Raw genomic sequence first — 15,637 nt, 5'->3', positions numbered from 1 at the left:
TAATCCAATAAACATCGTAGGCTAGCGATGACATTGAGAGTTGATTATGGTCTGGATAAGTTAATTAATGTCTAATTAATAATTTAGATAACATTTCAGTCTCTTGCATAATGTATGGTTAAGAAGCAAAATTTTAACGCATGTTCCTGAAGAACAGAAAATCCAATTGATGTGGCCTGATATTTAGTTTCATGTAATTTAACCCAGGTCCTAAGGCCTGGAAAAAAGGTTTTAGCCATACCTGATAAATTAATAGAATCAATAAAAACATGCAAAAAATACAAAATAACAGGTAGCAGAGGGATTGAGCTTGACAAAGCCTGAATGTGTGCTAAGGTGCCTTATTTCTCCAGACCTGCATGTTCTTTCTACAAGTTTTTGTAAACAATTGAAGTTAATTGTTTGCCAATACAGATTGATTCAGGGTCAATACATCATATGATTTAAAAGTATCATTGCGTTTTAGCAGAATAATAATCCCTTGCAAACTACAATATTGTGAAAGATGAATCTCTAAAAGGAATTTAAGTCCAAAAATGGTTCAATTCCATTCAGTATTTACAAAGATATGTTGAATTGGAATTTCATCGAACTATGCGGCTCACAATGTAATAACCCCGACGCCATTTTGTTACAAATAATTATTGATGGGCCTATTTTAAATCCGATTAATTCCAAGCCAAGAGATTATCTAGTGTTTGTACCTTTAACCCAGGTCATCACTATCTCTCTATCAAGGAAAGAGAAATTTGTCTTGTTAAAACAAACAGGTCAAAAATTAACCAGCAGCCAAACTTTCAAGTAGAAGTCTTGATCTATATAAATGAAGTCTGTGATGGTGTTTTTATCAGGATTTGTTTCATTCTGCACACAGAGGTCCATCTACTTCATACTTCGAGAATAGATCTCTGTCCTAAATAGCCGCCATATCCAAAAATTAATACACTGTTTTGTAATGCGGTTCTACTCCGGTTCACATCTCTTATACACAAAAAAGCCTAACTAAACCTTTTCAATTTTATTAAATAAAAGCAGAATATTTACATCTCAAAATTCTCTAAATAAACTTAGTGTTTTTGACTAAAATCGTTGATTTAGGATTTATAATGTCGGTCAACTAGCTTAGTGTCTGTTCTCAAGCAGAGCTAACTGTAGACAGACAGCCTAAGTTTAGTATGAATTTTTTGGTCAGAAATCAGTATTAATATAGCTACCTTTTTCCTAAAAATCCCTACATATTTTCTGGAAGGCGTAGGCATACCTAAATCTGCTTTAAAGGAGCTAAACCTCTTAACTCAAAATTGTCTATAATATTTGAAATTAAAAACACAAATTGAAATATTCAGTATTGGTACATTTAAATCAGTGTTGATGTTGTTATCTTGCCTTGAAAAAATGGGATCCTAAAATCCAATATTTATAATGAATATTTTAAAAATGGTACATGAGTCGTGTATTTCTATGGTTTCGGGCGCCATTTGTAGTAAACATGCATATCTTACAAGACAATGCAGAAGTAATTAGTTATGACTGATTCACAAATGACAAAATCATCATAAATAAACGTGTGGAATGTACGAAGCAGGTGTAAATGACTGCTGTTCAATTTGGACTGTTCACATATTTCACCGAACATAATTGATTAGAAATTATTATAAAAAATTTATAAGTTCAAAATAGATCACATTAATATGTGGTTTTAGACAAATTCTTGCCTATTTTAAGGTTCCAAAGAATAGAGCCATATGTCCTTTAAGATTTTGTTATCCTGCAAAGATATTGACATTTTAACGCCACTGATTGTCATTTGATATTTTTGGAAAATGTCTTATTTTAATGTACTTCGATTGATAATTTAACATTTAATTATGAAAACGAAACTAAATTATCAACAGTAGATAATCTCCATGCATCAGTTCCTCATATCTTTGTAAATCCTGAATGGAAGTGAACTATTTTTTTATTGATATTCCGTTTATTATTATTATTATTATTATTATTACAACATATTTATAATGCGCCCTTTCATATAACATGTTCAGGGAGACTTTACAAAGTGAAAATATAATCATAAATAAACAACAAGATTATGGACATGTTAACGATTGTATACAGTCAGTTAAAAGCCTGATTAGATAAATGTGTTTTAAAATGTTTAGGGGATTCAATATTCACAGTATTGTAGTTGGCAAGTTATCTTAAAAATCTCTCAGCTTTAATGGTATTGGAAACATAATAGAATTAGAGATTTTACACTTGCTGCAAAAAGGAACAATTTTTAATGTTTAATTATTGAAAAACCAATTTGTTGCATTCATTTTAAAATATTACCTGTTACCTGTGTCTGAAGGAGATGTATTACGGAGTAAAATTAAATGATGACTTAACATTTTTTTATAGTTGAGATTTATTGCTTTACTGATGCTTGAATTCCTTTTTTTTTAAAGTTTCAATATTTTATTTCAGTTTTTTCTACTCCGTCTTATCATAGTATAGGTAACATATTTCTTCGATACACAAAACAACTAATTGATTCAAAAATTCTATTCAATGGTTGTAAAATTTGATTGAAATATTTCTGTAGTCAGTGCACTTAGGAATCATAGATTTTATCTGTAGAAAACACAGCTGATAAAATTTAGGAGTTTGTATTGGTAAACGTGTATCACCGATCTTGATAATTTACAGAATAAGTTAAATATCTTATTCATCGTTTCAAAATTCTTCTTCTATTTTATCGTGAGAAATCTATGAATGATTCCTGACATATGGCTTTACAACTGATTCACTGTCTATTCTCAGAAAAAACACAGACTCAAATCTTGGCCACAAACAATATTTTTAATTGTTTTCGAACCAGTCCTCAAGAATATTGACAAATGGCCGAGACAATGACAGTGTAAATTTTAATTTTCAACTCTTCATAGGTGGTGTTAAGATTAGTACCGATAGTCTAACTAAACTTTCAGACCAGGGTGCTTAATCCGTTTTGAAATGAACCGGCCAGAATTGGGTCGAATGAGATTGGCTTGATTAAACTGCAAGCGGCTAAAGCCGGCAAAAAACAGCTGATTAAGATCCCTGCTTCAGACTAACTTACTGCTAAATTATTTTTATTATTTCGTATAATTATTTCGACCTCGTGAGTTTTATCTGGTTCCTCTGGTTTCCTCCCACTGCTAAAGACCCCTACACGAAAGCAAATTATTGAAATAAAATTGAACCTTATGTTAGTCCCGAAATGACCTAGTTTGTGTCAAGTGGACATTAAACCCCATTTCATCTCTCTCTCTCTCTCTCTCTCTCTCTCTCTCTCTTTCTCTTATAATAACATCAGGGATTGTTGCCCTTGATCAGTTTTTAGTGTCGTGTAAATGTTCTTATTACCTACAAAAAGATAAAATATGACAACCTGTGGCCTTGCATTTCTTTGCCTATTAATAACCTATCTTTGTATTTGAAACAAATATAAATAAAAACATGCTTGTTCACTGAACAGATAATTATAAATAGGAGCTTGTGTAGATGCCAAAAATATGAGGAGCATGTAATGTTGCTGCATCAGAAAAAAATTCAAAATTAGCAGGAATTGATCCAGACTAAAAACTGGCACAGCAGACGGCTGGATTAGTAGATAGAAATACTATCTTAGTTGTGGGGATCACGGTGGCTAAGTGGGTAAGACGCTGGCTCGCTAGTCTGGAGGTCAGGTAGCCAAGAAAGTTTATCCATATTTTCGGCGTGGTTTCCCCTTGTCAGTGATGCAGGACGGAGGGCCTTACAAGGACAGCTGTCTAGTCACATTGGCGTGTACGTAAAAGATCCCTTGCCGCTGTCCGGGCAAAATTTCCCTCATAGCACACAGTATGGCGTATGTCCGTCTTCATTAGCCCAGTTCGGAGCAGAACAGTAGGAAGTTAAACCCTATTTTATTTCATTTTCAGTTCATTATCTCAGTTGTATTTTACTACCTCAGAATAATGAGTCATGGAATATATTGAGCTGAAAGAGAAATGAAAGAGTCGTCATTGTTAGCAGAAGACAATGAATTTCTGAGAATGTCAGTTCATCTGCTTGTGGGTTTTCTTTTCTAACTGTAAATTTGTTCACATCAGCCAGTATGGTAGCAGCTCATAATTTTTGTTGTTTTGGAAAATATTCGGCATATGTTTAAACAATAGTGAAAAGGCTGAAATTAAATATTGAAACAAAAGTTTTGATTTATTTGAGGAATTCATTTAATTTTGTCTCGGATGGGTATGTTAATGCTTCGAGTCATGCAAATCTTCAATCAAATTTTATTGTATCTATTAGATATGTATTTTTGGATCAATATGTTTCTATGTTGTTGTTGTTGACAATCTCCTCTTCACCTATGTTCTGTTGTCAGATCTTGTTGTTGTTGTTGTTGTTTATTTTTTTAGCTGTGGGTGAAAGCTTCATGTCTTGTCATCTACTGTTTTATTAACTATAGTTCATCACACACTGTGAAGGGGGGTGGGGGGTGGATGGCTGAATGGTTAGTGTGTATCATAAAGTCTGTCATTGAGTCGACTGGCGTGGTTTCGAATGCCCGGTTGTACGTGACAAGGAGTAGGGTCGCCTGTCCAACCTCGTGGGTTTTCTCCGGGTCCTCCGGTTTCCTCCCACTGCTAAAGACCCCTACGCGCAAGCGAATTATTGAAATAAAATTAAACCATATGTTAGTCCCGAAATGACCTAGTTTGTGTCAAGTGGACATTAAACCCCATTTCTCTCTCTCTCTCTCTCTACACTGTGAGGGAGGCGGGGACGAGTGCTTTAGATCATAAGGACTGCCATTGAGTCAAGTGCTCTGGTTATTATCCCAAGCTTGTATGTGATAAGGAGCAAGGTTGCTGACCCAACTCGTGGGTTTTCTCAGGGTCCCCCTTGTTTCCTCCCACTGCTAAAGCCCCCCTATGCGCAAGCGAAATTACTAAAATAAAATTAAATAATATGTTAGTCCCGAAATGACCTAGTTTGTGTCTGGTGGATGTTAAACCCCATATAAGCAACAAGTAAACAAATCAATGTAATTAAAATTGTACCATTTGTTAGTCCTGAAATGACCTAGTCACATGGACATTATACTCCTATTATAAGCAGGCTGTGCTTTCGTTCCTGCCCCACTTTGTTGCAAGGTGTAAGTGCTGATCAGGGGGGATCAACAATTTGTCAAATTATCTTAATTTCAAACTTCCACAAACTGCCTGATTAATAAAGAATTACTGTAGTGTCCGTAGGAGCTTAAAAGGTAAAGTGGTAAAAAAAAAATAGACGAAAGCACATTGTATATGACAAGACATGATGAGGTATATAATAGTTCTTCTACACTATTTAAATTTCTCATCACACCAATATACTTTCTCTTTTTATTAACAATAAGTTATTAATACATATAATTATCATGGTATATAGAAACGACAAGGATTACATAAAACAAAAGTAGAAAATATCATAAAACAAAAGTAGAAAATAATGTACATGATTGATTCTAGAACAGATTTATAGATTGATTGAAATTGTAGACTAAAAATACGGGAACTACTGAAAAACAATAAAATCATAGTAGGCTAATAATTTGTTGACAGGAGTAAAAATAAAAATACATAAATTACTTATTTCGTTTAATTTTATGACCCCAGATTTTTATAGTATTTTAAGAGTAATAAAGTAAATGGATTTTGACAGATTTAAAGGAGTTGAAATAGACATGATGATTTTGTATTAACTGATGGTAGGGTAGGGGGATTTCAGAGGTGAGGAAACATTTGCAAGAATGGGCGAATCCGTACACTATGTGTTTTGGGGAAATCGGAAATTCCCAAACACGGCATTAGTCACCACATGGGTTACCGTTAAGGCTAAGGTAGGTAAATATTAGTTAGAATTCCCAACAGATTAATTTTCTGTTCGGAAATTACCTCCCTAACCAGCCTACTATATTTAAACTAGAATGAAATGAACCTGCTGGTGAGGAAACAGTCTAAACAACTGTATAATACTAAACGTTGGTGTTATAGCACGCTTTTAGAAGGACACATTAAGACGCACAGTACTAATGAAAGACACATTTAAACATACATGTTGTACTCACAAATGAAAGACACACTTAGATACAGTACTAATGAAAGACAAATTCAAACATACATTACTAATGAAAAACACATTGAAAGATATAGTACTAATGAAAGACGAAATCAAACATACATTACTAATAAAAACACATTGAAAGACACATTTAAACATGCAGTACTAATAAGACAGATAGAAACATACAGTACTAATGAAAGACACATTTAAATATACAGTACTAATGTAAGACACATCTAAACATGCAGTACTAATGAAAGACACATGTAAACATACAGTACTAATGAAAGATACATTCTTAAAGAAAGACATTTAAAAATGCAGTACTAATGAAAGGCAAATTCAAACATACAGTACTAATGATAGACACACCCAAACATACAGTACTAATGAAAGACACATTTAAACATACAGTACCAATGAAAGACAAATCAACATACAATACGAATGAAATACACACTTAGATACAGTACTAATGAAAGACACATTTAAAAATACAATACTAATAAAAGACATATTTAAGCATACAGTACTAATGAAAGACACATTTATAGATAAATACTAATGAAAGACACATTTAAAGATACAGTACTAATGAAAGACACATTTAAAGATACAGTACTAATAAAAGAAACTAATGAAAGACACATTAGAAGAACCAGTACTAATGTAAGACACATGTAAACATACAGTACTAAAGAAAGACACATAGAAACATACAGTACAAATGAAAGACACATTTAAACATACAGTACTAATGAAAGACACATTTAAACATACAGTACTAATGAAAGACACATATAAACATGTATGTTTCATAGTACTAATGAAAGACACTTAGAAACATACAGTACTAATGCAGGTCACATTTAAAGATACATTCCCAAAGAAAGACATATTGAAACATACAGTACAATTGAAAGACACATTAATGAAAGAAATTCAGTACTTTGCTTCGTTACTAATGTGGAATGATTTTATATTTGCTTAAGATTATTATTGAAGGAAATGATGTTACTTAAATGGAAATAATTCGTAACTTAATTTACTTGTAGTTGCTGTGTGGGATTTTATAGCTTCATTTGGATTATTTTGCAAGCATGTGTTAGCTTTTTAACAGGGAGTAATTCCTTGGGTTAATTGTGTTTTCTGAACAGATTTCCAAATTTAATGTATAATATTTTTATTGGTCCCCCAAATTTTGTCTGTACAAGTATTTATTAATATTTTGAAGGAGCCCAACTTTTTGTATTTGGTTTTCTTAAAATATAACTGTTAGTTCTCAGTTTTATTGTATGCCCACATTTAATGTGGACATTTTTTTGTCTAAAAAATGTGTAGTTTACCCATAACACATCAATCTTTTTAAGGGGATTTATCTATTTAGCTAATTCTTATCCATAAGTTGAAGACCCCAGAAATGTATTTGTAACATCCAAAAACTTTATTGAGTGCCATCTTTAACTTCTTAATAATGGCACCAAGTTTGGGATGTCAATTATATTTTAATATTTATACCTTATCTAATATAAGATAGACTCAAATTTGTAAATATTGGATCTTTTAGATTATGCATGAATATTATAATCTATCTTGTTAAATCTTAATCTTAATCCGGTTAATTATATTTCGACTCCATGAGATAAGTGTTTCAGGCAATGTTGGGTTTTTGAGCAAAAGCAGTAATTTCTTAATAGTTAATACTCTTTCAGACAAATAAATCAATGTGTGCCATTTCCGTTTTTATTTAGACACTGGGTATCAACCCATTTTTACTTTGAAAATAGACTAGGAATATATCCCATTTTTCTTTGATAATAGATGAGAAATCATTCCCCAAAAAACAACCTCTTGCATCAATTTTTATAATCTTACATTTTCTTGTGGACGTATATTGTCATTGCCCCTGTCCGTTTGGATGTCCACAATTTGTTTTTGGACACTCTACAGGTCACAATTTTTATCCGATTCTGACGAAACTTGAGATGTAGGTTTATCTCCCACAGATCTCGGTTCCTTTCAAAATTGGCAAGTATCGTACTGTAACTTCATGGCCCCAGATTATACGAAAAATCACGTTTTTAGCGTCTGGACACTCAAGAAGTCACAATTTTTATCAGATTTTGATGAAACTTGAAATGTATGTTTATAACCCAAAGATCTCAGTTTTATTCGATATTCGTGTATATCAGACCGTAACTTCCTGGATTATGGCCCCTGATTGTACAAAAAATAACATTTTTATTTTAGCTCGTTCTCTGTCCATCTCTTGCAATATATGGGCATATTTTAATAGGATTGTCTGAGAACTAGAATATTTTTTTGTGGGCCTTACTTGGAAATGGTCCATTTGATAATTTTACCCTCCAGACGAAATCACACATTTTACAACTATACTTTTGCTTGAAACCCCCAACTTGCTAGATAGTCCACTCATTCGTGAAGTAAATTCATCTTGTTTTGATGAAGAATATATTTTTTTCCTTATTAATCTATGTGTAATAATTGAGGAAATGTAAGAAATTTATTATAAATGTATATTGTTTTGAGTCAGATATCAAATATGTAATGTCAAACAAGTGATGATAGCTGTCGTCAGGAAAAAAAATGATTTGAATTTGTCATAATTTTGACATTAAGCCATGTTAAAGAATATAAGATTACAAATGAAATTTGAAATAATGTATGTTTCAGGTTAATAATCATTTTTTGCAGCAAAAGATCTCATCAATATGTTATTTAAACAATACATTTTGTTTTTAGATGATCCACTTTGAACCTTATTATGTTGATGACTTGTTATTTTGTCACTCCAGGGATATAGTGTTTTAAATTAATGAGAGTTTGATTTTTTAAGGAAATGACATATTTTTTCGAAATGGGAAATTTCATATTTTGTTTATAACAAGCAAGGGAAAATAGGAAATAATTTCTGATAGATTGTTTTAGAAAGTTTTACATTAAATACTTGATGAGATTAGATGGCTGAGTGGTCTGATGCTGTGCTATGGATCCCTGGTCGTGGATTCGACCCCATGCTTGTATGTACCGTAAATGTAACAAGGAGTAGGGTTGACTGCCTAACCTCGTGGGTTTTTCTCTTGGATCTTCTGGGGGGTGGCTGAATGGTTAACGCGTGTGTGTTGCATCATAAGGTCTGTCATTGAGTCAAGTGGTGTGGTTTCGATTCCCCACTTGTACAGGACATGGAGTAGGGTGACCTATTCAGCCTCGTGGGATTTCTTCGGGTCCTCCGGTTTCCTTCCACTGCTAAAGACCCCTACACGCAAGCAATTGATTGAAATAAAATTGAACCATTAGTCCTTATATGACCTGGGGCCTGTTTCACGAAATTTTAACTAAGATAAAATCCAAATTTTAGTCATTTGATTGGATAATATTAGACTGATTGTAGTGCTTAGCCAATCAAAATTGAAGTATCTACTAAAATTTGGATTTTATCTTTAGTTAAAATTTCGTGAAACAGGACCCTGGTTTGTGTCAAGTGCACATTAAACGCTGTTTCTCTATCTCTCTCTTCCATTTCCTCCCACTGGTAAAGACTCCTAATCTTGTTTGTGTTGAGTGGGCATATAACCCTGTTTCTCTCATGCCCATTTCTCAAATGAGAGAAGTGGTATGGAGTGTTCATGAAAGAGTAAAGAAACCCTTGTCTCATCCAACACATTCTTATTTTCCAGACACTGAATCAAGTCGCAAATTGCGTGAAGAGTTTGCCAAGACATGTTTTGAAACTTTACTTCAATTTTCGTTTATTAACCAAAAACAGCAAGAAGAAGAAGGTTGTATAACAAAGATTGCTGTTCTATCTTTGTTACAAAGATGTCAGGAAGTTGTAAAAAAATATGTTGATGATGAACGATTGAGTGGAAAATGTCCATTACCAAGGTAAAAGATGCTTAATGAACTTATTTTTACAAGGGCGACATTTATCTTGTCGCAAAAATTGACATAAAATTGAAGTTTATGCTTTATATTTGAATAATACTTTCCCAAATTGGCCAGATATAAAATGTAAAGAATTCTATTCTAAGGATATATTTGAAGAGTCAAGGGGAAGAACGATCTAGGTCACATTTTTGTCTTTTTGCGTAAAAGGCAAAACAGACTTTTGGACGAGAATTTTTGACACAAACAGAACAACGAGTGGGTTTAATTACAACTTCAAAACGATGTTTAATATGAATTATAATTACCAGTACAACTGACTTCAACTTTTCGGGCAAATAAAGGTTAAATAAAAGGTAAGATGGACTTGTATTTGTCCGGGAGGTCATTTCAGAAGGGCCTTGGTTCGATGTGACTCCTGTCGTTTTTACCTGAAATAGATTGTTCCACAGAAAGCTTATACAATTTGCTACCAGATGGCGCCATTAACTGGGGTTCATTGAAAAAGTGACTTAGATCGTTCTTCCCCGGGGCTCTTCATTTGAATTCAACTACAGGAATCTGATAGAATTAAATTATGGCATTTATGATTCTATTTTACAGACCAAGAATGGCAGAGATGTCATCTGTATTAAAAGCAATCTCAACTTTATTAGGATCTTTAAAACGGGCACCTAAAAGTAACGGTAAATTATATTTTATGTTTGACGTTAGGAGGGTAGCAGGGATGCAGTATGGAATTTTTGCGGTTAGGGAAAGGGACTTGATGAGATGGTTAGGAAAAGGGACTTGATGAGATGGTCCCAATTTGAGAAAATACCATGGAACAAATATTTTATCTATTTTTGCAACAAATCTATGCCGTGGTTGGGCAGAATATCCCAGCCGTGAATAACCTTCAGGATTGCTGACATGGAAAGGGTTGTCTAGTTGTTCGGATGGTATCAAAAAACTTGGCAGTTAGAATTTGAAGAAAGTAGTCAGAAATGCTACTGCATTTGGGCAAGATTTCCCCTCTTCCATTGTTGGCCTGGCAAGGACAGCTGTCTAGTCGATCGGATGGGACGAAAAACGGAGGTCCAGTGTACACATTGGCGTGCACGTAAAAGATCCCTTGGCAGTTGGAATTCGATATAAGAGTAGGCCGTAGCGCCGCTGCCCGGGCAAAATTTCCCTCATAGCACACTGTATGGCGTATGCCCGTCTTCATTAGCCCAGGTTAGGAGCAGAACAATAGGAAGTTTAACCCCATTTCATTTCATTTCATTTCTTCCATTGTTCATTTCACCATTGACATTGAAATTATAATGTTAGTATCAAAATGACTGAAGTATTGGGTTGACGAGATGTTAAACTCCATTCCGTCCCAAAAGTCAACATTAATCTGATGTTTATTCTGTAATACTAAGTCCATTCCAGTTCAAAAGTCTACATTAATCTGATGTTTATTCCATAATACTAAGTCCATTCAGGATGGAGGGGTTGACAAGGACAGCTGTCTAGTCGTTCAGATGGGACTAAAAACCAAGGTCCTGTGTACAGTTGGAATTCAATTTAAGAGTAGGCCGTAGCGCCACTGTCTGGTCAAAATTTACCTCACAGCACACTGTATGGCATATGCCAATCTTCATTAGCCCAGTCGGTGTAGAACATTAGGACGTTAAACCCTATTTCATTTCATTTCTTGTCTAGGTCTGCATTAATTTGTGGGGTGGATGACTGAATGGTTAGCTTGCGCGCGCTGTATCATAAAGTCTGTCATTGAGTCGACTGGCGTGGTTTCGAATCCCCGGTTGTACATGACAAGGGGTAGGGTCGCCTGTCCAACCTCGTGGGTTTTCTCCGGGTCCTCCGGTTTCCTCCCACTGCTAAAGACCCCAATGCGCAAGTGAATTATTGAAATAAAATTAAACCATATGTTAGTCCCGAAATGACCTAATTGTGTCGAGTGGATGTTAAACCCCATTTCTCTCTCTGCATTAAATTGATGTTTATTCTGTAATACTAATCCAGTATTAATATTCTGTTCTACATTTATAACTACCAGTACATGTTAGTTTTGTTCTATATTTTCAGTGGAAGCAGGTGTCTGGAAACAAGTCATAAATCTCTACCCATATTTAGTAGAATGTACCACATCAGCTTCACCACACGTTTGTAAAGCATTAAAAGATGCTCTTCATGAGTATAAAGATTTATTAACTCCACCAATTAGTGGGGTACAAAATGGAACCTAAAAGATGCTCTTTATGAGTATAAAGATTATTAACTCCACCAATTAGTGGGGTACAAAATGGAACCTAAAAGATGCTCTTCATTGGTATAAAGATTTATTAACCCCACCAATTAATGGTGTACAAAATAGAACCTAAAAGATGCTCTTCAGGAGTATAAAGATTATTAACTCCACCAATTAGTGGGGTACAAAATGGAACCTAAAATCAATTCCAATTATAACTGTTGATTTCCGTAAATAAAACTAGTTCTGTTTAAAAGATATATTTTAGTTAGATTTAATGAATGAATTATTTTTTTTTAAATCATAGATCTGTAGATACCTATAAAAGTAGTCAACATTAGGTGTTATGGAATGAATACTTTGCTTTTATAATTTGTCTTGCCACTTTATGAACAAAACCTATATTATGTACATTGATAATAAATCCATCGCCATAAGGCAGTGGTTCTCAACCTTTTTTTGCCAACGGCACACCTTGGAACAGATGAAAAAATAGCCTCACACCTGGGTAAAAATATATATGAAAAATATTTGAATTTTTTTTGCAAATAAAAACATGGTAAGTCACACGACATACAACCGTAGACACAGACTAGCCATAGACACATAGAATGACTCATAAAAAAACCCACAGCTATGAAGTTACCAGTAGACACCAGTGAATACTCAATTGGGATCAAATGGTTTCAAAATTTAGGAAGATCTCGTGGCACACCTGTGTTCCGCGGCACACAGGTTGAGAATCACTGCCCTAAGGGAAATGGAGAGAAGGGTATAAATTTTATTACAATGTTTACAAATCACTAAGAGAAATGATAATGTTTATTAGAAATGGTTGGACTAAATATTTGTTTATCAGGAAGATATAATCCATTTTATACTAGCACTCAGTATGTACAGTAAAGAATATCACCCCCTCCGACAGGTAACTGGTTACAGGTAGATAATAAATTAGTGTAATGGCCCAGAGGCTGTATAAAAAGTAGGAATTCTTGGATTATATCAAGTGTTGTTGTCTTATATCCTTGATGTATGATTAAAAACTTCATTAGATGGGGGTTAGGGTTATATAGATCAAGATCTAATCAATTGTTCTTTTTAAATTATTATTTGGATGTTAAACTGTTACAAATATTTCCTAAGAGGAATATGAAATATTGAATAACAAAGGGACATATTATAATTACAATAGAATCTTTAAGTTGTATTAATCTGTTGGCTAAAATATTTTCACAGGGATATCAATTTATTAACAAATTTGTAAAAATAGTGCACATGAACTAAAATGGTATTTAAAGAAATTATTTAATAGTATCAAAAATATTTAATAGTTTTTGTTCAATATCAAAAATATTTAATAGTTTTTGTTCAGTATGAAAAATATTTAATAGTTTTTGTTCAATATCAAAAATATTTATTACTTTTTGTTCAGTTTGTTAAAAATATCATAGATATCTACTCTACTTTCAATTTATTAAATTTATAAACAGTATTTTCGAAAGAAAATGTAAATAATGTTGTCAAAATAACCAAATGTTATCTGCTAAAAAAAATTGAAATAATAATAGTATTCTGCAATATATTAAATGTTATAAATTGTTATTAACAAATATTGTACATATTGTATATACTGGTAATTTACATCTATATATAATTGTTGGGTAAATTTTAAAACAGAGACATTTAAATTATTTTAATATATTTATTGTTGTAATAAATATACATTATATCATAATATATTCACAAATGTCATATGTATATAATATAATATATAATATAATATATAATAAATTAGTAATATGCTGGTAAATATTTTCTCTGACATCTCTAATAAAAACTACTCTAGTTCCACTTATTCAAATATATTTTAAACATATTGCAAGAAGTTTAAATGTAACAACCACGATAGTACTAAATATTGACAAGGAACCAAGCATGATGCCAATTTGTTTGAAAATAGTCCCTAAATACCCCGGCGCCAAGTCTACTGAATATTTTACGCAAAACTGGCAAAACTTTCCCTCATAGCGTACTGTATGCCATTTGTCCACCTTCATTAGCCCAGTCAGTGCATTTCACAAAATAGGGTTAAATACTAATTCAGATATAATTCACAAAATAACAGGTGGGTTTAAATACTTTTAAATACTTATTCAAATATATTTCATAAACTAGGTTTAAATACGTATTAGTACTAGTTTCAATATATTTAACCTAGTGTTACAGAAATAATGTTACTAGTTCCCTCATACAATGGAACTATGTTTTCTAAATTTCTGGAATATACCCTGTATTATTATGTAATTTCTTATTTCAAAATGTCCATCAGTGATTTGATGTTGGAACTGAAAGACAGTTTCATGGTTTTAATTTTTCTGGTATTAAATGAATTATGATGTGTTGATAAAATACTTATTGTTGAAATATATTTTATTTCAAATATCCTTCAGTGTTGGTTTTTTCATCTGGGATTAAGTCCCAAACCAAATATTGAATGCTCAGATCCAGAAATCTTTGGTCAGGGGTGATCCATTTTTAAAGGCGGCCACCATTAAAATGTTTTTTTTCTTAGACTTTACTCCCCTGGAAAGACATTTGCCCATCTAATAATGGACATATTTTAGGGGTATTTTCTTTTACCCTGTGAATTGAGCACCATACGGGTGCTTGTCACCTCCCACCTTCTCTTTTTGTGGGCAATTTATTTGTGACCACTTAAAGATACATTATGGGAGATTGGATAACGAGTTGGCAGTTCTCACTATAATAATTAAAAACTAGATAACGTAAAGGCAATTTGCTGAAAATTTCATTCAAATTGATCCACTATAAACCAAGAACTAAGCGAATGAAATTTCTGCCTAGCCTCGGTCATCATTACTAAAGTCAGTATGTTAAACAGCATAGTCTCGATTATCCATTTAATTGTTTAATCGAGAAGGAAAGTTATGCAGTAAATCGGATCACAATCCACTTAAGATCGCAGGCTAGCGATGCCATCTAGAGTTGATTATGGTCTGGATAAGTTAATTAATGTCTAATTAATAATTTAGATAACATTTCAGGCCTAAAGAAAGACCCGCAATAGACAGATTTAGCTCTTGTATAATGTATGTTTAATCTATATCTGGCACTGTATTTACTACATTTAAACACCTGAGCAGATTTTATTTGTTACAGCCATTTAGGCTATATGACATATAAATTTTACCTTCTATGAATGTGTGAATATGGCCTAATGATGAATTATATTAGCACATTTGGTTCATTATTGTGGCTGATATTCTGAATTTTTAGAGTAATAGTGGTGTACCCTCGAAATAGAAAATAATCTTTCCAAAACGGTTTTAACCAAATTGCATGTGATTTGGTTAT

At 33.0% G+C, this 15,637-nt stretch overlaps 1 protein-coding gene across 1 annotated transcript in view; it reads left to right on the top strand.

Annotated features, from left to right (window-relative positions):
* Positions 1-14,706, top strand: part of LOC126827883 (protein MON2 homolog) — an 89,366-nt gene extending 74,660 nt beyond the window's left edge. Inside the window, exons 14-17 of the mRNA XM_050557452.2 lie at positions 2,467-2,496; positions 9,816-10,023; positions 10,627-10,709; positions 12,100-14,706. Of these exons, the coding sequence (XP_050413409.1) occupies positions 2,467-2,496; positions 9,816-10,023; positions 10,627-10,709; positions 12,100-12,260 (482 nt within the window). The 3' untranslated portion in view covers positions 12,261-14,706. The remainder of the gene's footprint in view (positions 1-2,466; positions 2,497-9,815; positions 10,024-10,626; positions 10,710-12,099) is intronic.
* Positions 14,707-15,637: the final 931 nt, after the last annotated feature.

This window comes from Patella vulgata, chromosome 7 (genome assembly GCF_932274485.2).
Source record: "Patella vulgata chromosome 7, xgPatVulg1.2, whole genome shotgun sequence".
Lineage (NCBI taxonomy): Eukaryota > Metazoa > Mollusca > Gastropoda > Patellidae > Patella > Patella vulgata.
This window is presented reverse-complemented; position numbering and strand designations above follow the sequence as displayed.